This window comes from Xenopus laevis, chromosome 2S (assembly GCF_017654675.1).
Source record: "Xenopus laevis strain J_2021 chromosome 2S, Xenopus_laevis_v10.1, whole genome shotgun sequence".
NCBI classification, from domain to species: domain Eukaryota; kingdom Metazoa; phylum Chordata; class Amphibia; order Anura; family Pipidae; genus Xenopus; species Xenopus laevis.
In genome coordinates, this window is record NC_054374.1 from 30,153,878 (window position 1) to 30,169,944 (window position 16,067).

The following is a 16,067-nucleotide window of genomic DNA, read 5'->3' on the forward strand; positions in this document are numbered from 1 at the left end:
TAGCTTTGCCCACCCCCATCCCTTCCCTCTAGTGAGATCACAGACCTTGTTAAACGAAATGCTGGGAATCAATCCAGCAATTTCAGCTCTTAAAGTTACCAGGAGTGACTTTTTGCTTCCCCTGGCTTCTTTGAGGATGCTTTATAAGTTTTCTGTTTGCTTACTGGCCTGAGTGGATCCATTTGAATGAATACCCCTGTTTTAAGTATATTCTGGCTTGCTTAAAGTGTGGGGTATAAGCAGCAGGGCTCTGAGCATTATACTGTAAGCCTTATATACTTTTTCTATTTTTGTGTTTTTTTTAAATATATTGCTATATTAAGAAAAATACCTTAATAAATACCTATTCTGTATCTATGTTAAACTACATAGTGTGACTTCACTGTTTCAATTTAATTTATTATGGATCTATTTGTGCAAGTTAATAAGCTTCCTATTATTATAATTATTATTATCAGGGGCTTTTTTTGCAGTTATAAATCCCATTTTGTCTTCTTAAAGATTTTGTTAACAAGGGGGTCTAACCAAACCATTAGAGAAAGCACAGAGACATTGCAAAGGAAGAAATTTAGAATGGAAAATGTGGCTAGGTCTTTGTGTTGGTGATGAATATAGGATTAAAGCTACATTAAAATGGGACTCGAGAAGCCAATTTTTATCAAAGCAGTATTAAAAAAGTGTTTGTTTCTCTACCTTAAATGCTGTATTATGGTGCTAATTAAGGCTAAGGCCACACTAGGCGATAGCGCCGCGATTTGACTCGCGGCGACTTTTCGCCGCGACTTTTAAGCCGCAATCGCTGGGGAAACTTTTGCGCTGGCGTCTATGGGGAATCGCGAAAAATCGCCAGCGTAAAAACACACGCGGCGATCTTTTTTGTACTGTCGCTCGAAATTGCCTCGCTAGGCGATTTCGAGCGACAATAGAAAAAAGATCGCCGCGTGTGTTTTTACGCTCGCGATTCCCCATAGACGCCAGCGCAAAAGTTTCCCCAGCGATTGCGGCTGAAAAGTCGCGGCGAGTCAAATCGCGGCGCTATCGCCTAGTGTGGCCTTAGCCTAAGGGTCTAGCTGAGTATCTGATAAGATTACTTTTAGCTTAAAAGTTAACTGTTTGGGAAGTTACGTTAAAACTTGGTTGCGGTTTGTTGTATCAATAGAGGGATGCCACTAGTGCATTGTGATTGGCCGAAAATTGATAAATGACCACTCACAACCCACTAGCTATGCCCACCCCCATCCCTTCCCTCTAGTGAGATCACAGACCTTGTTAAAAGAAATGCTGGGAATCAATCCAGCAATTTCAGCTCTTAAAGTTACCAGGAGTGAATATTTGCTTCCCCTGGTTTTTTTGAGGATGCTTTATAAATTTTATGTTTGCTTCATGGCCTGAGTGGATCCATTTGAATGAATACCCCTGTTTTTAAATTGTGGGGTATAAGCACCAGGACTGTGTGCATTATACTTTTAGCCTTATATACTTTTTCTATTTTTGTGCTTTTTTAAATATTTTACTAATATTAAGAAAACAACCTTAATAAATATCGATTCTTTATCTATGTTAAATTACATACAGTGCCTTCACTGTTTTAATTTAATTTATTATTGGTCTAGTTGGGCAAGTTAATAAGCTTCCTATTATTATCAGGGGCTTGTTTTGCACTTATAAATCCCATTTTGTCTTATTTAAGAAAGTAAAGAGAAAGTACAGAGGCTACATTGGAAAGTAGAGATAAAACCATAACTGGGAAAAGGAGGAAAAGGTTTTCTTTTTCTTTTTTTAAACCTAAAACAAAATAAAAAAATAGCCCCCGGCTACCTTGGTCTTACTTACCTTATCCACAGTGCTACAAACCTGCACCAAATGAGTCAGTTATTATGCGTGTTGAGAAGCCAGCTGTGGAAAAGAAAGGAGTTGAGTTGTCATCTTGTTTCAGGTTTTTATAATTTACATCAGATGTTATATAGATAATAGAAAAATCTATAGCTATTATCTTTATTGCCTGCAATGAATAGTCGAGATGGGTGGCCAGGATTGGGTTCAACTACAGTTATTATTCCTTTTTCCAGGGAGTGTAGAATCTAAGCCTCTGATACACAAGTACCAGTGTGCATGAACTAGTAGATTCTAAGTTTGATTTATGGAGTGCCACATCTTGGCTGGCAACCAGAGTGGTAATGCAAAGTAACAATTACAAAAGTCACTCATAGACAAATGTCCATAAATAGTAACATCTCCCATTGGTTGTTGGAGGAATGACATACTTACCCAATATCACTGGATGGATCTTGTGACAGAGCAATCACAATACATATACAGTAAAAAAAAAAACAGTCTGTATCCCTGATTAATGGTCTTTGCACTGGGAATATCTAGGCAGGGGGTACCTCTGCGAGCTCAAGTGTTGGGTTGGCATCTAACCATGAGGCCCAAATATTATCGAATTTTGTAGGAGAGCCTCGAGCTACATATGTTAGTTTTATAAGTGGTAAGGTTTTCTTCACCAGTGTTATCCAGTCTAACAATTTCGGTGACTCAGAACTCATGCATTTATTTAATGGCAATTATTTTTTTCGCATAAAACAGGATTGCTCTCATTAGTTTCCTTGAATTAGACCGGGGAAGGAGATCCTCAACTACTCCCAGGAGACACACTTCTGGAGACTTAACCCTTGGCAAAGCCAACTGCTCAGACCAGTATCTGCTGATGTGCAGACATTACCACACCATATGCACAAAGCCCACGTTTGCAGCTTGACATTTTGGGCACTCAGCATTGGACGATCTCCCCATAATTTTCAGCTTAAGTGGAGTAATATACACTTGGTGGAAGAATTTAAATTGTATGGATCTATCCCTAGTGGCAATTAGAAAATCATATATATGATCAGTCACTTCTTCCCATTGTTCCTCCCCAAGCGCAGGAACCACCTTAATCCATTTAAGTTTTGCTTTGGCAAAGGGGGTAGGTGTAGTTGGAGGCAGCAATTTATATAGCTGAGAGAGCAACTTTTCAGTCTTGGGCTCCCAGAGCCTATCCTCCCATATGGTTGTGCCCATTTCCAGTTTGAGGGAACAAAATTGTGACTGAAAGGCATTGCGTAACTGCAGATACCTAAAAAACTGTAAACTATGGTTTCCTATTTTTTTTTCCAGCACTTCAAATTGGGGGAAAATTCAATCTGCTGTTAGATCAGATAATCATTTTACTCCTATCTGGGACCAGTTATAGAAGTCAGGAAGATCAAGGAACTGCTGGAGATTAGAGTTCCTCCAAATGGGCATATGCGGGAAGGTAGTATTATTGACACTTGACTTCTGTTTCATTACTATATCCCATACTCTGATAGGGGTGCTAAGTACCTCCGGTAAGACTGGCATGTCTTTCATGGACCTATATGGCGCGTTACGTAGGGCCTCTAGTGATCCCATAATATTTCCGTGTAAGGCTGTTAGAGGATTATCAGGGTCTGGATTGAACCAATTATGCACATATGTTAATTGTCCTGCAAAATAATAGTGCTGCATATTAGGTAAAGCCAGCCCACCCGTGTGATACGAGACTGTTAGAGTGTCCCATCCGACTCGAGGGGATTTATTTGCCCAGACAAATGATCTTATTTCACTATTAAGTTTAGTAAAGAAGCGGTTTGTCAACATTATCAGAGCATTTTGGAGTGGGTAAAGGAATTTCGGGAGGTAAATCATTTTAAATAAGTTGATTCTGCCCCAAAACGTTAACGGGAGCTTCATCCAGTGCATAGCATCATTCTTAAATTTGGCAACGATGGGGTCTAGATTGATCTCGCAAAACTTGGATGTATCTCTGGTAATCTCTATGCCTAGGTATCTGAATTGGGAAACCCAGTTGAGACCGTTTCTAGTATCCCCCTCTCTCGAATCTGCTAGGGAAAATAAATTGCTCTTTTGTCAGTTTACTCTGTGAATAAATTTACCTTTGTGCGAATTTAATATCGTTTTTGAGAACCCGAACACTTCCGTGAGTGGAAGAAGTTTTGCGAATTTTATAGTTAGGGCCAGTGCGCAGTGAATGTAATAAAACTTCTTACTGAAAAAGTTGTTATGTTTGCTCCAAAAGATAACGACACCTTCAAGCACTTCTTCAAAGTGGACAATGCGCAAATAAAATTTGCAATGCGCAATTAAAATTCACAATGTAATAACAGTTTAAGGAAGAGTATTACATTGGAAATGAGACTTTTTATTCTTATTTCTGCTAATTGGTTTGCGCTTTGCGACTTTTATTACATTCCACCACAGGTATGAAGAATGTAAGAAATGAAGTAGCAGAGTGATTCAGACAACAAGATTTCTTCCAGAATTCCTCTAACACACCATTAAGTATCATGAGTATATTTCAGACTATATTTTATATGGAATATATATATATATATATATATAACAAACAAGGGAAAGTTGTGCTCACCACTAGTTTTAAAATCATTAGGCGGGGGTGCAATGAGGCTGTGACCACAAAATACATATAGACAAATACAAGAGTCCTCTGCACTCAACCCATTATCAATATATTTAAGACAGAGACATTTTGTGCATACTGCTACTGAAAAATGCCTTACCCTTTAAACAAAACAGGGATTGTTTGTCCATATATTGCAATATATTTAAGCTGGCCAACTACGTCAAAGTCATCCCATATCTGGCCAGTCCTATGCTCAATTTTCATCTGATTCATTAAGAATTCTATGGTTTCATTATACATTTTATAAAAGGGACGAATACGTTTTACCTGCAACTTACTAGCTGCTTTCGAAAGTAAAACTCCCAAACTTGGCTGCCCTTTTATTAGACACCAGTGGGATCACCTGACTATAGTTGGAGGGGGTGGGAGCTACAACATGGAGCTGGTCACTGCTCTTGTAGAACTATAACAAACAAGGGAAAGTTGTTTATAGTATTTGTCTATATATATATATATACCCCCTCCCCTGTGGTGATACCACAGAACACAAGAGAGTCTAATGATAGCAGTGATTGCTCAGTGGGAAATACAGGGAGGCAGTCAATAGAGCTCAAAAGAATTGTGTTTTAGCACAGGAATATTTTCTAGAATTAATTCTTAAAATTAATATTCTTAACTAAACTATTGATGAAATAAAATGTTAGCCTACGTCAAACCTTTACCTTGGTGATGGCACAATTACTTGTCTAGCCAACTCGGATCTATGTAGGTGAATTCCTTGTTCATGCCGGTCTTTCTGATTTTGTTTTCTGGGAAGGGAATGTTGCTGAGCATATCAATTTGTTTCTATAAGAAATGATAAAACAACACAGTTATACAGTAATTATTACATTTTGCCAAAGTGATAGGAAACATACTAATAGCATCATTACCAAGTTGTAACTAAGGCAAGGGATGAGCCCAAAGATGGCACCCGGGGTAAGGGGTATTTAATGAAATCTGAGGACAAGGGATAATGTTACAGCCCAAACTCCAAATGGGGGAAACACTAATGATATAATGTGCCTCACCATGTTTGCTCTGACAGTGTTCACCAAGTGCCTACTCCCTGCATGGATGGCCATGCTGGGGCACATGCAGACTAAATAAGTGTACCATTGACAGGACATCTGCACATACGTCACCAGATTTCAGGTCACCTGCATGTCACCCCCACTGTGTAAGGGGAATTGTACCCTCTGCACTATTTATTTTAAACCACCTGCAGTCCATATAAAAAAAACATGTGTACTGCCCCTGACCATTGATGTTTTTTGACTGTCTATTAAATGTCTCACACAGTAAATTAAATCCATTTCAGAAAGGATCAGAACAAGATAGGAATTGCTTGAAAGGATAGGCAGAAATGCTACTAATCAAGTTGACTCTGAGTGCTGTGTATGTTCCGCGGGGGAGTGCTCAATGCTATTAAATTGCTGGAATCAGTTATGCACTTACAATTCTTGGTTTTAGAGGGGGCACCATGCTTCGTTCTTTTACTGTCTCCCAATTAACTGATGAAAAAAATGGGTGGTCCTGGGCATTGGCGTAGACTCCAAGGCGATGTTCTACCTTCGTCTTCAAGAGCTAGAACATAAATAAATAAATAGTTGTTTAAGAAATTGCAAATTAAATGCTTAATAAGAAAAATTAAATAATTCATAGCTAATGCTGTGAATGGCCTTTCCAGGCATCCAGATGATCAGTGTGTTGGATATTTGATCAACACTGCAGATACTGATCTGTTGAAATGCATTTTAAAGGTTAAACATTATTTTAATTTTTATATTAATTAGAGATCATCATTTCATACCCACAAACTCATCTTTAGTAACTGCCAGCATCCAGTGCTTAAAATCATGTAACGCCTCAAAAGAGAACCCTCTAGATTATAATACTACTATAGCTGTGCAATCATAATGGAATGTTTAATATAAACACTGTGGGAGGTTTACAACCAAATAAAGTCAAAAGGAAAATGGCTCATTTGACACAAGCAAAAGGTTTACTTTAATGGCAGCAACCATGTCAGGAATAGGATTCAAAATAGGTCCTAGTATTTTAAGTACACTGAGGCTCAAGAAGACCCCACAACCCCACTAAACAGTGACTGTCTCTGGCATCTTACAGCAGCCCCACAGCATTAGCAAGAATACACAGATTGTCTGTCTGGGCCTGGGAGCAGCAGATTATTGAGAAGACTAGAAGGGAAAAGGCAGAGAGGAAGTGTCAGAAAAAGAAAGGAGTGCATGTAACACAAATATGGAGGCATGACATAAGTAGAAAAGAGACCAACACACACAGAAGACAGAGGCAGAGATGAGACACCAGACATGCCAATATACTGAAAAGCAACAGTCATCATTCAGCAGAGAAATCTCCAGAACAATGCATAGTACAGCTATAAAAAACTATAATGGGAAGAAGACTTTGCTGTTAGATACAACACACCCATTTAAGACTGTGTCTGCATTATCGAGCCTCTGACCACCTCTTCTGGAGAACTATCTATATTAGCGGTCACAACTGTTCCTGCAAATTAAAGGTACCTTGAAACCATTAGACTTTCTTAAAAATAAATAGTTTTTTGGTTAAAAAATCAATTCAGCAAATACAACAGCTTTTCTTTTACTAAATGTTCAATTAAAATTTCAGTGACTCTTTACTAACCTGTTGTATGAAGTCACGAAATTCAGGTGTAAGCGTTTCTGGATAATATGGCTCCGTGTTAGTGATGTTGTCCAGCTGTTCTTGAAAGGTTCCATTTGGTGAAAAGGGCAGCTTGCCAGTGGCCATTTCATAGACGACAACACCGAACGACCACCAGTCCGCTGATGAGTTGTATGGAACGTCCTCCAAAACCTTGAAAAGATGGGATTATTCATCAAACAACAAGAAATACTCAAAGAATTCTTCATATTATTCCTGCCTCATCTGTAACTCCTTAATAATGGGTTTTCTAACATTGCCATCCACGTTAAACAAAATTATTTTTGATTAAGTTTTTTTCCTGAAATAATGAGTACAGACAATTTAAGGACTGATTTATACAGATAGCTAGAGACCTAAAAGTCATAGCTTCTTAGCTAGGAAATGCAGTGGGGGGGGGGCAATTGAATAGTGAGTGCTGAGCTGTGTGGGGGGTGGGTGAACCAAGCAGTAGTTTGAGGTATTTTGTGTGCAGTCTGAGCTGCGGAGAGGGGGAGAGTGATAAGCGTGGATGTCAAGAAGCATGCAACTGGGCCATGTAGTATTTGCATTGGGTGCCATTACTACTTTGTCCAGTCTGTGGCCTGTTCTTACATGATATTTAAATCAACATGTTATCAGTTATAACTAGGATTACGGGATGCTCATAAACTAAAGTAATACCACTATGGTATACACCCTCCCCCAACCCAGCATATGAGCAAAATGCATACAGCAGCTATGGGAATAAAAAAATAATATAAAACGGTGAGTAAATTATATTACAGGTATAGGATCCCTTATCCGGAAACCCGATATCCAAAAAGCTCCGAATTACGGAATGGCTATCTCCCATGGACTCCATTTTAGCCAAATAATCCAAATTTTTAAAAATGATTTCCTTTTTCTCTGTAATAATAAAACAGTAGCTTGTGCTTGATCCCAACTAAGATATAATTAATCCTTATTGGAAGCAAAACCAGCCTATTGGGGTTATTTAATGTCTAAATGAATTTCTAGTAGACTTAAGGCATGAAGACCCAAATTACGGAAAGATCCGTTATCTGGAAAACCCCAGGTCCCGAGCATTCTGGATAACAGGTCCCATACCTGTAAAATAAAAAAACAGGTCATGCCAATATCCCTTTAAAAACTATATTTCATACCTCAGGTGCCATATATCCCGATGCTCCTCCAGTACCATGACAAGCCTTTGAGTCAAACTTTCTAGCCTGGGCAAAGCCAAAATCGGCGATCTGCACGTGTCCCTCTTCATCCAGTAAGATGTTTCTTGGCTCGAGGTCGCTGTAAAACACATATGAGTTTGGTATTAAATATAGGAAGTCAGAGAAAGTCAACTGGGAATGATAGGAGAAATGACAAGGGATCCTAACCCATTAACTGAACATGATGGAAAACAGAAAATGAAATATAAGAACAGAAATTGAAGGAGAACAGAAAGATTGTGATTGAGTATGAAAACAAGACATAAAAAAGTAACATGGGTAAGACATAACTAAGAATACAGGAATAGACACAATAAAGCAAAATGAGGCTACAGGAGCCAAGATAAAGTGTATATGCCTGTGCAATTGTGTTATCATCATCTATTTAGATGACAGATGGCACCAGCAAGTTACACTTTGCCTTATCATAAAGTACCAATAATTTATTTGACTAATTTTAAGCAACGGTACATGTGGGATGATCTGTATATTGACAGGTTTTTATTCACAATGGAGTTTTGCAAGATGGGAGCTGAAATGAGAAGGATAAGACATGTTAAGGGTGTAGAAAATAGGCCCAGGAATAAAATGAAATCAAAAGAGAGGAATTTGAGCAATGTTCTTACCGATGAATAATCCCATACTTATGCAGGTACCTCAAACCCAGGACAAGTTCCGCCGAATAAAACCTTTTAAAGAAAAAAATTAAAAATCATTAGATTAAATATATATATATCCTGCCTCTTTTGGGGAATTCGGTGCTAGTGCGTCTACTGGCGCAAAGGAAACCTGGAGCTACCACCACGTCCAAAGAAATTTGTCACTTACTGTGCTTCCTGGCTGTTCAGATATCGGTGACGTTTGATAAGCTTGTGCAGCGTTCCACCTCTGGCATACTCCAAGATGAACAACACGAGTGACTGGTTATAAAACAATAGGTACAAAAATAGAATTGGATAGAGCAGAACAGAGGAATATCATTACCACAGACAAAGAGATATAATTTCAGATACCTATATATGCTCCTGTCAAACAGAGCAATTCAACGGAGCAGAGAAGCATGTTTATGTGTCAATTTATGTTGTTGGTGTCCATTTATTGTTACAAAAAATAAAAACACTTATAAAACTCATATTTAATGGATCCCACCCTCAACATACTTACTACCAGCGCCCATCCTGAGTACTGCTCAGATTTGCTTATGAGGTAACAGGGCTTTGCGAAATTGCAAATTATTAAATGAAATAATTTTGTCAGTGGTGTAAGTATTTGTAAGAAGTGGAAGAGAAGCCCTGTAGTAGTAATAATAGTAATACCTCAGTTTGGAAGATTGCATATGCCCGACTAAGAAATGGACATGTGTGACCTAACCGCAGTATTGTAGCCTCCATCTCGATATCATGGTAGTCTGTCTTCTTTTTCTTCTTTATTATCTTCACAGCGACGAGCTGGCTCTTGATGGTATAAGAAGCCAACATCACCTACAAAAGGAGCATTAAGGGAGTAATTGTTATTGAGTCCCTTGTAAGGACACAAACAAATCTGATATTATTGATGTGTTAAATGGACAAAAATGGACAACTCATAGAGATGATGTCTGAAAGTATAAACATTCTGAACCCCTAAAGAGAACATCTTTCAAAAAATTCACATAAAGCTGTGCAAGTCAGGATATAGGGATATGATGGTCAAGATAAAGGGTAAAATAGATGTTTTGCCTTAAAGGGGATCTATCGTGAAAATCAAATTCTCCAAATGGATAGTTGAGGTGGAAATAATAATATCTTTAAATATATTTCTTTAGCAGAAATGCTTACTTTTTTTGTAAAATGACATATTACTACATGCAATGAGGGTGCTTCCTCTGAGAGATAGTTCAAGCTACTGCTGAATGGGAGTGGCTTCTCACTAGCTATGATGTCACCTAGCAACTAGCAAAGTCCCACCCTCCTCCATGCTGAATAGCATCCTCACACCAACTGTTACTCTGGAAGCTCCTTGTGAGAAAAGTAAGGCTGTCAGCTCTGCACATTCTCTCAGTCAAGTACATCAAGTACCACCACAAAAGGAGGGAGAGCCCCGAAGTGTTTTATTGTATTCTATTGGTGTAAAGTATTCTCTATCTGGGAAAGGTGATGGGAAGATCTGGCTGCTCTGATTCTGAAGTGCTTATTTTTTTATTTCCTTTCCCAAATGTCCCATGTTTCGATGCTGCAGCCTTTTGGTTTGCATAGCTTCCATTAACCTAGGCACTTTTTACGCTCCATCTCCCTCATGATGACTAATGCTTATCTATTCATGTTACTATAGCACCACTCTCCTACTATACCTGCTATCCCACGTCACACTCCCTTCCCAGAGACTATTATCCACTGTTACTATAGGCACATCTCTCCCTACTATACCTGCTATCCCACAGTCACAACTCCCTTACGCACAACGCACTATTGATCCCACAGTCGTATTCACTACTATAGGCACCATCTCTCCCTACTATACCTGCTATCCCACAGTCACACTCCCTTCCCAGAGACTATTATCCACTGTTACTATAGGCACCATCTCTCCCTACTATACCTGCTATCCACAGTCACACTCCTTCCAGAGACTATTATCCACTGTTACTATAGGCACCAACTCTCCCTACTATACCTGCTATCCACAGTCACACTCCCTTCCCAGAGACTATTATCCACTGTTACTATAGACACCATCTCTCCCTACTATACCTGCTATCCCACAGTCACACTCCCTTCCCAGAGACTATTATCCCACTGTTACTATAGGCACCAACTCTCGCTACTATAGACTCCTCACTGAGGATGTTATCTCCACTTCTTATCTAGATGATGCTGAATATCTGTGAAGTCCCCTACTCAAGGCTCTAGGCTACACAGCCTGCATAACTGAGGTGCTGATTTTATTCCCCATAGTCTCTTGTTACCTACCGCTGTTGTTATTGGGGGAGTCTAGGAGAGTATTTATTTTAGGTCTTCATTTTAATAGCCATCATTTTAGTCCATCTCAAGAAGAAACTCTGCATGTAGCCTTAGATCCCTTTATATACCAAATTAAACCACAAACTACTGAATACATTTTATAATTCAACTTTGAAGGGTGCCCTGCTAATACTCTCTGTATACCCCGCTGATCATTTCAATATGCCCCTCTTATCCTGACCAAATGCGCCCTGATCGCAATGGAATGCCCCACTCATGGCCTCTGAGTGCCCAGGGAAACCCTTTTCTAATTTGTTGCCTATATGAAACTACCCAATAAAAAACTAAAAGAGACTTGTGCCTTTCACTGCCATCTTCTAAAAAGCGCTTACTCATATAGCTGTAAGCATTGGCACAGGTCTCTTTTAGTTGGCTATTGGGTAAAATATTTACATATAAAATACAATGGAGAAAAAACACAATTTATATATTTTACCTTGCACAATTTTTTAAAAAGAGAGGCGCAATAAATGAGGATATGCCTGCAAGGAGAATGTGTTACGTGGGCCTAATGTCCCAAAAAAAATTGCAGGTGAAATACCTGTGCCGAGCCTAGCAACCAATAAAAAGTAACCTACTCCTGTCAATCAAAACACGACCGTGACCTTGAGCTCAGTGGACTAATGATGCAGAGAGAATGCAGTGAGTCAGCTATAAATCTTTAGCTATTAAACTAAACATAACTTTTAATCAATCATATTTACAAAGTTGACTGTTTTTATGTGATCTACATTGTATTAAAATTGTATTTTTGTGATGGTTCCCCTTTAATTGCTACAAGACAAAGGAATGGACTAACAACTCTGATAAAGAAGTACTGCATGTGCCAGTAATACAGCTAGTAATTAGTTGCAATATGGTCACTAATGGACCAAGTAGTGGAAGCCTATGATAACTGTAAATGATAAGGATATTAGAAGTCACTGAGGGGTTGTTCTGTGACCATATAAAGGCACAAGGCTGCAGGCTGAGTTATACAGGGAACTCTGAGTATCACTCATGTATTATAAGGGATAATGTACCCCTACTGTAAATGATAAGGATATTAGAAGTCACTGAGGGGTTGTTCTGTGACCATATAAATGCACAAGGCTGCAGGCTGAATTATAAAGGGAACTCTGAGTATCACTCATGTATTATAAGGGATAATGTACCCCTACTGTAAATAAGGATATTAGAAGTCACTGAGGGGTTGTTCTGTGACCATATAAAGGCACAAGGCTGCAGACTGAATTATACAGATTGAGTATCACTCATGATTATAAAGGGGTATGTACCCTACTCAATATAGGATATTGAATACTGAGGTTGTTCTGTGACATATAGACAAGTGCAGTGAATATACAGACTCCTAGTATCATCATGTTTATAGATAATGTACTATTAAGATAAGATATTAGAAGTCACTGAGGGGTTGTTCTGTGACCATATAAAGGCACAAGGCTGCAGGCTGAATTATACAGGGAACTCTGAGTATCACTCATGTATTATAAGGGATAATGTACCCCCTACTGTAAATGATAAGGATATTAGAAGTCACTGAGGGGTTGTTCTGTGACCATATAAAGGCACAAGGCTGCAGGCTGAATTATACAGGGAACTCTGAGTATCACTCATGTATATATAGGGGATATGTACCCACTACTTGTAAATGATAAGGCTATTAGAAGTCACTGAGGGGTTGCTCTGTGACCATATAAAGGCACAAGGCTGCAGGCTGAGTTATACAGGGAACTCTGAGCATCACTCATGGATTATAAGGGATAATGTACCCCTACTGCCGATTATTCACTTACCTTGCCAAAGGAGCCCTTCCCCAGCTTTTTTATGAGCTGATAGTTGTTGATATTGAAGGGCGGCGGAGTTGTGTCGTCCACTCGATACCTCTTCTGTGCTCTTGTGTCTAGAGGAATAAAAAATATGGATTTAAATTGTTTCCATAGATATACACTAGGGGAAGATTTAAACAAGGGTGTAATTTCTAATTCGAGTTTTTTTAAGGGCCAAACTGTCAAATTCGACAGGGAGTTATCCAAATTGGGATTCAAGCTTTTTAATAGTCAAATTTAAATTTTCGATATTTATCATACTCTGATCCTTTTAAGAACTCAAATTTGACTGTTTGCCACCTTGAAACCTGTCAAATTGATTGTTATAAGTTCAATGGGAGAGGCCCAGGATCAATTTGGTGATGTTTGCAGCCTTCCTGACAATTCAAGTTTTTTTTCGGAGAAAAAACTCAAATCGAGTTTTTAAAATTTCAAATTAAATTCGATTCGAGTTTTTGGGTCAATCCCATTCAACCAAGTTTAGAAAATTAGATTTTGATAATAAATTTCGAGTTCATGGGAGTTTATGGAAGTTTTAAAAAAACTTGCATGAATTTGAAAATCGACCCTTGATAAATGTGCCTCTAAGGGTAGATTTATCAAAGTGTGATATTAGAGCTTAAACAGAAAACTCACCTATTTTCTATTCATTCCTATGGAATTTCTAGAAGCGTATTTATCAACGTTTCCATTTTAGCAGTTAAACTCCATTGCTCTAAATTAATCATTATTGCCTTGTAATTTATTAAAATATCCACATATAAAAAGCACAAACAAAAATGCTGAATAATGCTCTATAAATTTAGAAAACCTTGAAAATCTCAAAAAATTTGCATTTTCCTGACAATTACTAGCAAAAAAAATCCAAACACCTCTAAAACGCTGAATGGCTAAAAAAAAGGTTCACTAAGATCAGCACAGCTCCTATTGACTTGTCAAGGACGTCAACTGCTTTTACTTGCCAAAGTTTTATATTAATGCTTTTTGTGGTTCCAATTTGTCAAAAAATAGTAATTTGAATGTTTCTAAATAGGCCCTTATAGGCCGGGGTGCAATGAGGGTGTGACCACAAAATACATGTAGACAAATACAAGAGTCCTCTGCACTCAACCCCATTATCAATATATTTAAGACAGCAACATTTTGTGCATACTGCTACTGAAAAATGCCTTACCCTTTAAAAAAAACAGGAATTGTTTGTCCATATATTGCAATATATTTAAGCTGGCCAGAGGAGTTGAGTACAGAGGACTCTTGTATTTGTCTATATGTATTTTGTGGTCACACCCTCATTGCACCCCGCCTAATGGTTTAAAAAATTAGTGGTGAGCACAACTTTCCCTTGTGTGTTATAGTTATACAGGAGCAGTGACCAGCTCCATGTTGTAACTCCCACCCTTCCCAGCTATAGTCAGGTGATCCCACTGGTGTCTAATAAAAGGGCAGCCAAGTTTGGAGTTTTACTTTGAAAGCAGCAAGTAAGTTGCAGGTAAAACTTAGTCCCTTTGTAAAATGTATAATTAAGCAGAGGAATTCTTAATGAATCAGATGAAAATTAAGCGTAGACTGGCCAGATATGGGATGACGTAGTTGGCCAGCTTAAATATATTGCAATATATGGACAAACAATCCCTGTGTTGTATAAAGGGTAAGGCATTTTTCAGTAGCAGTATGCACAAAATGTCTCTGTCTTAAATATAGTGATAATGGGTTGAGTGCAGGGACCTCTTTATATATATATATATATATATTTGGGACACTATGGAGCTGATTCAGTAACATAAGTACTATAGCACAACTCATAACATATGCTATATAGCAACAGTACATTTACCAACAGTAACCTATCAGCAATTATTTTTGATAACTTTTTGGGACTACCCAATGCCAGAATGAATGATTAAATAATTAGCAATGTGGCTTATGTTTTCTGTGCTTACCAGTTGGGGTCTCCTCTGGGCTTCTGCTTCTCGTCTTCTTTTTTTTATCCATTTGAATTCCTTTTCTGCAGATTTTCTTTCTACTTCTTCTCTTGTTCTTCTCTCTGTAATAAAAAACTTTTTTCCTGCAAAAAAATGTCGCTCTGACTCTCTAATCCACAATTTAGTCACAAAATCTCCAAGGGAAAACTCCTGGACACCCTGCTCCTAACTGGCACAAAGTCAGTTAAAATAAACTGTCACTATCCAGCTAGCTTGAGTCTGAGTGGCATGCGGCAGCCTGAGTGGCATGCGGCAGCACTATCATCAGATAGCACAGACCCTATTCTACAAATTAGGGGAAGATATAAGTGATACATTTGGCTTTATAGAAAAAATGTTGCATTAGAAATGGCTGGTGATTTCTTCTATGGCAGGATTATACTGCAGCATACAGTGATCATTTGCCTGCTGGCAATCAGTCAAACTGGGAACCATCCTTGGCACTGGTGGTAGAGCATAGGAAACCTGGTATATTGTTGCGGAGAGCCTCCACCTAATGGCCTCCAAGGGATACACCAAATGTAAATAAAAATAGTAACATATAGTGGTAGTGCCATGTTACACATGCACCCTTGTTTTGTCCCATTTTCCCCTTCTGTTGTCCCCTCTGAGCTCTGTCTGTTGGTTTACCCCACTTGCTCCAGTAGTATATATTGGGCTCCATTTTTAACTGCATGTGCAGTATATTGCTAGAGTGGATCATTTTATAATCTTTTTTTATCTATCTGGATGTTGTCAAGATCCTCACAGTTTTGCAATAAACTTCCCAACGATCTTCAAGGTGCCATTCTGATTGAGTCAACTGACATTCCTGAGGTTGTAAGTTTTTGCTTTCTCAAGACTACTTGATAAGTTAAAGAGAT

At 38.5% G+C, this 16,067-nt stretch overlaps 1 protein-coding gene across 1 annotated transcript; it reads right to left on the minus strand.

Moving 5' to 3' along the window:
- Positions 1-1,015: 1,015 nt before the first annotated feature.
- On the minus strand, positions 1,016-15,786 carry LOC121400436 (protein kinase C delta type-like). Its single transcript, XM_041583544.1, has 10 exons — positions 15,163-15,786; positions 13,190-13,296; positions 9,711-9,875; positions 9,223-9,314; positions 9,021-9,083; positions 8,335-8,473; positions 7,151-7,342; positions 5,939-6,067; positions 5,164-5,287; positions 1,016-1,896 (listed from the first exon to the last, which is right to left on the minus strand). Exons 1-9 carry the CDS (start codon positions 15,212-15,214, stop codon positions 5,180-5,182), a joined length of 1,047 nt encoding a protein of 348 aa, XP_041439478.1. The 5' UTR covers positions 15,215-15,786; the 3' UTR covers positions 1,016-1,896; positions 5,164-5,179.
- Positions 15,787-16,067: the final 281 nt, after the last annotated feature.

Bases quoted from the DNA above. Each gene is read 5' to 3' on its own strand.
- LOC121400436 (XM_041583544.1), bottom strand. From the start codon at position 15,214: ATGGATAAAAAAAAGAAGACGAGAAGCAGAAGCCCAGAGGAGACCCCA. The intron at 9,876-13,189 runs GTAAGTGAATAA...CTCCTTTTGTAG, and splicing joins GGAAGGGCTCCTTTGGCAAG to GTGATGTTGGCTTCTTATAC. The intron at 6,068-7,150 runs GTTAGTAAAGAG...TTTATGTTCTAG, and splicing joins TTCGTGACTTCATACAACAG to CTCTTGAAGACGAAGGTAGA.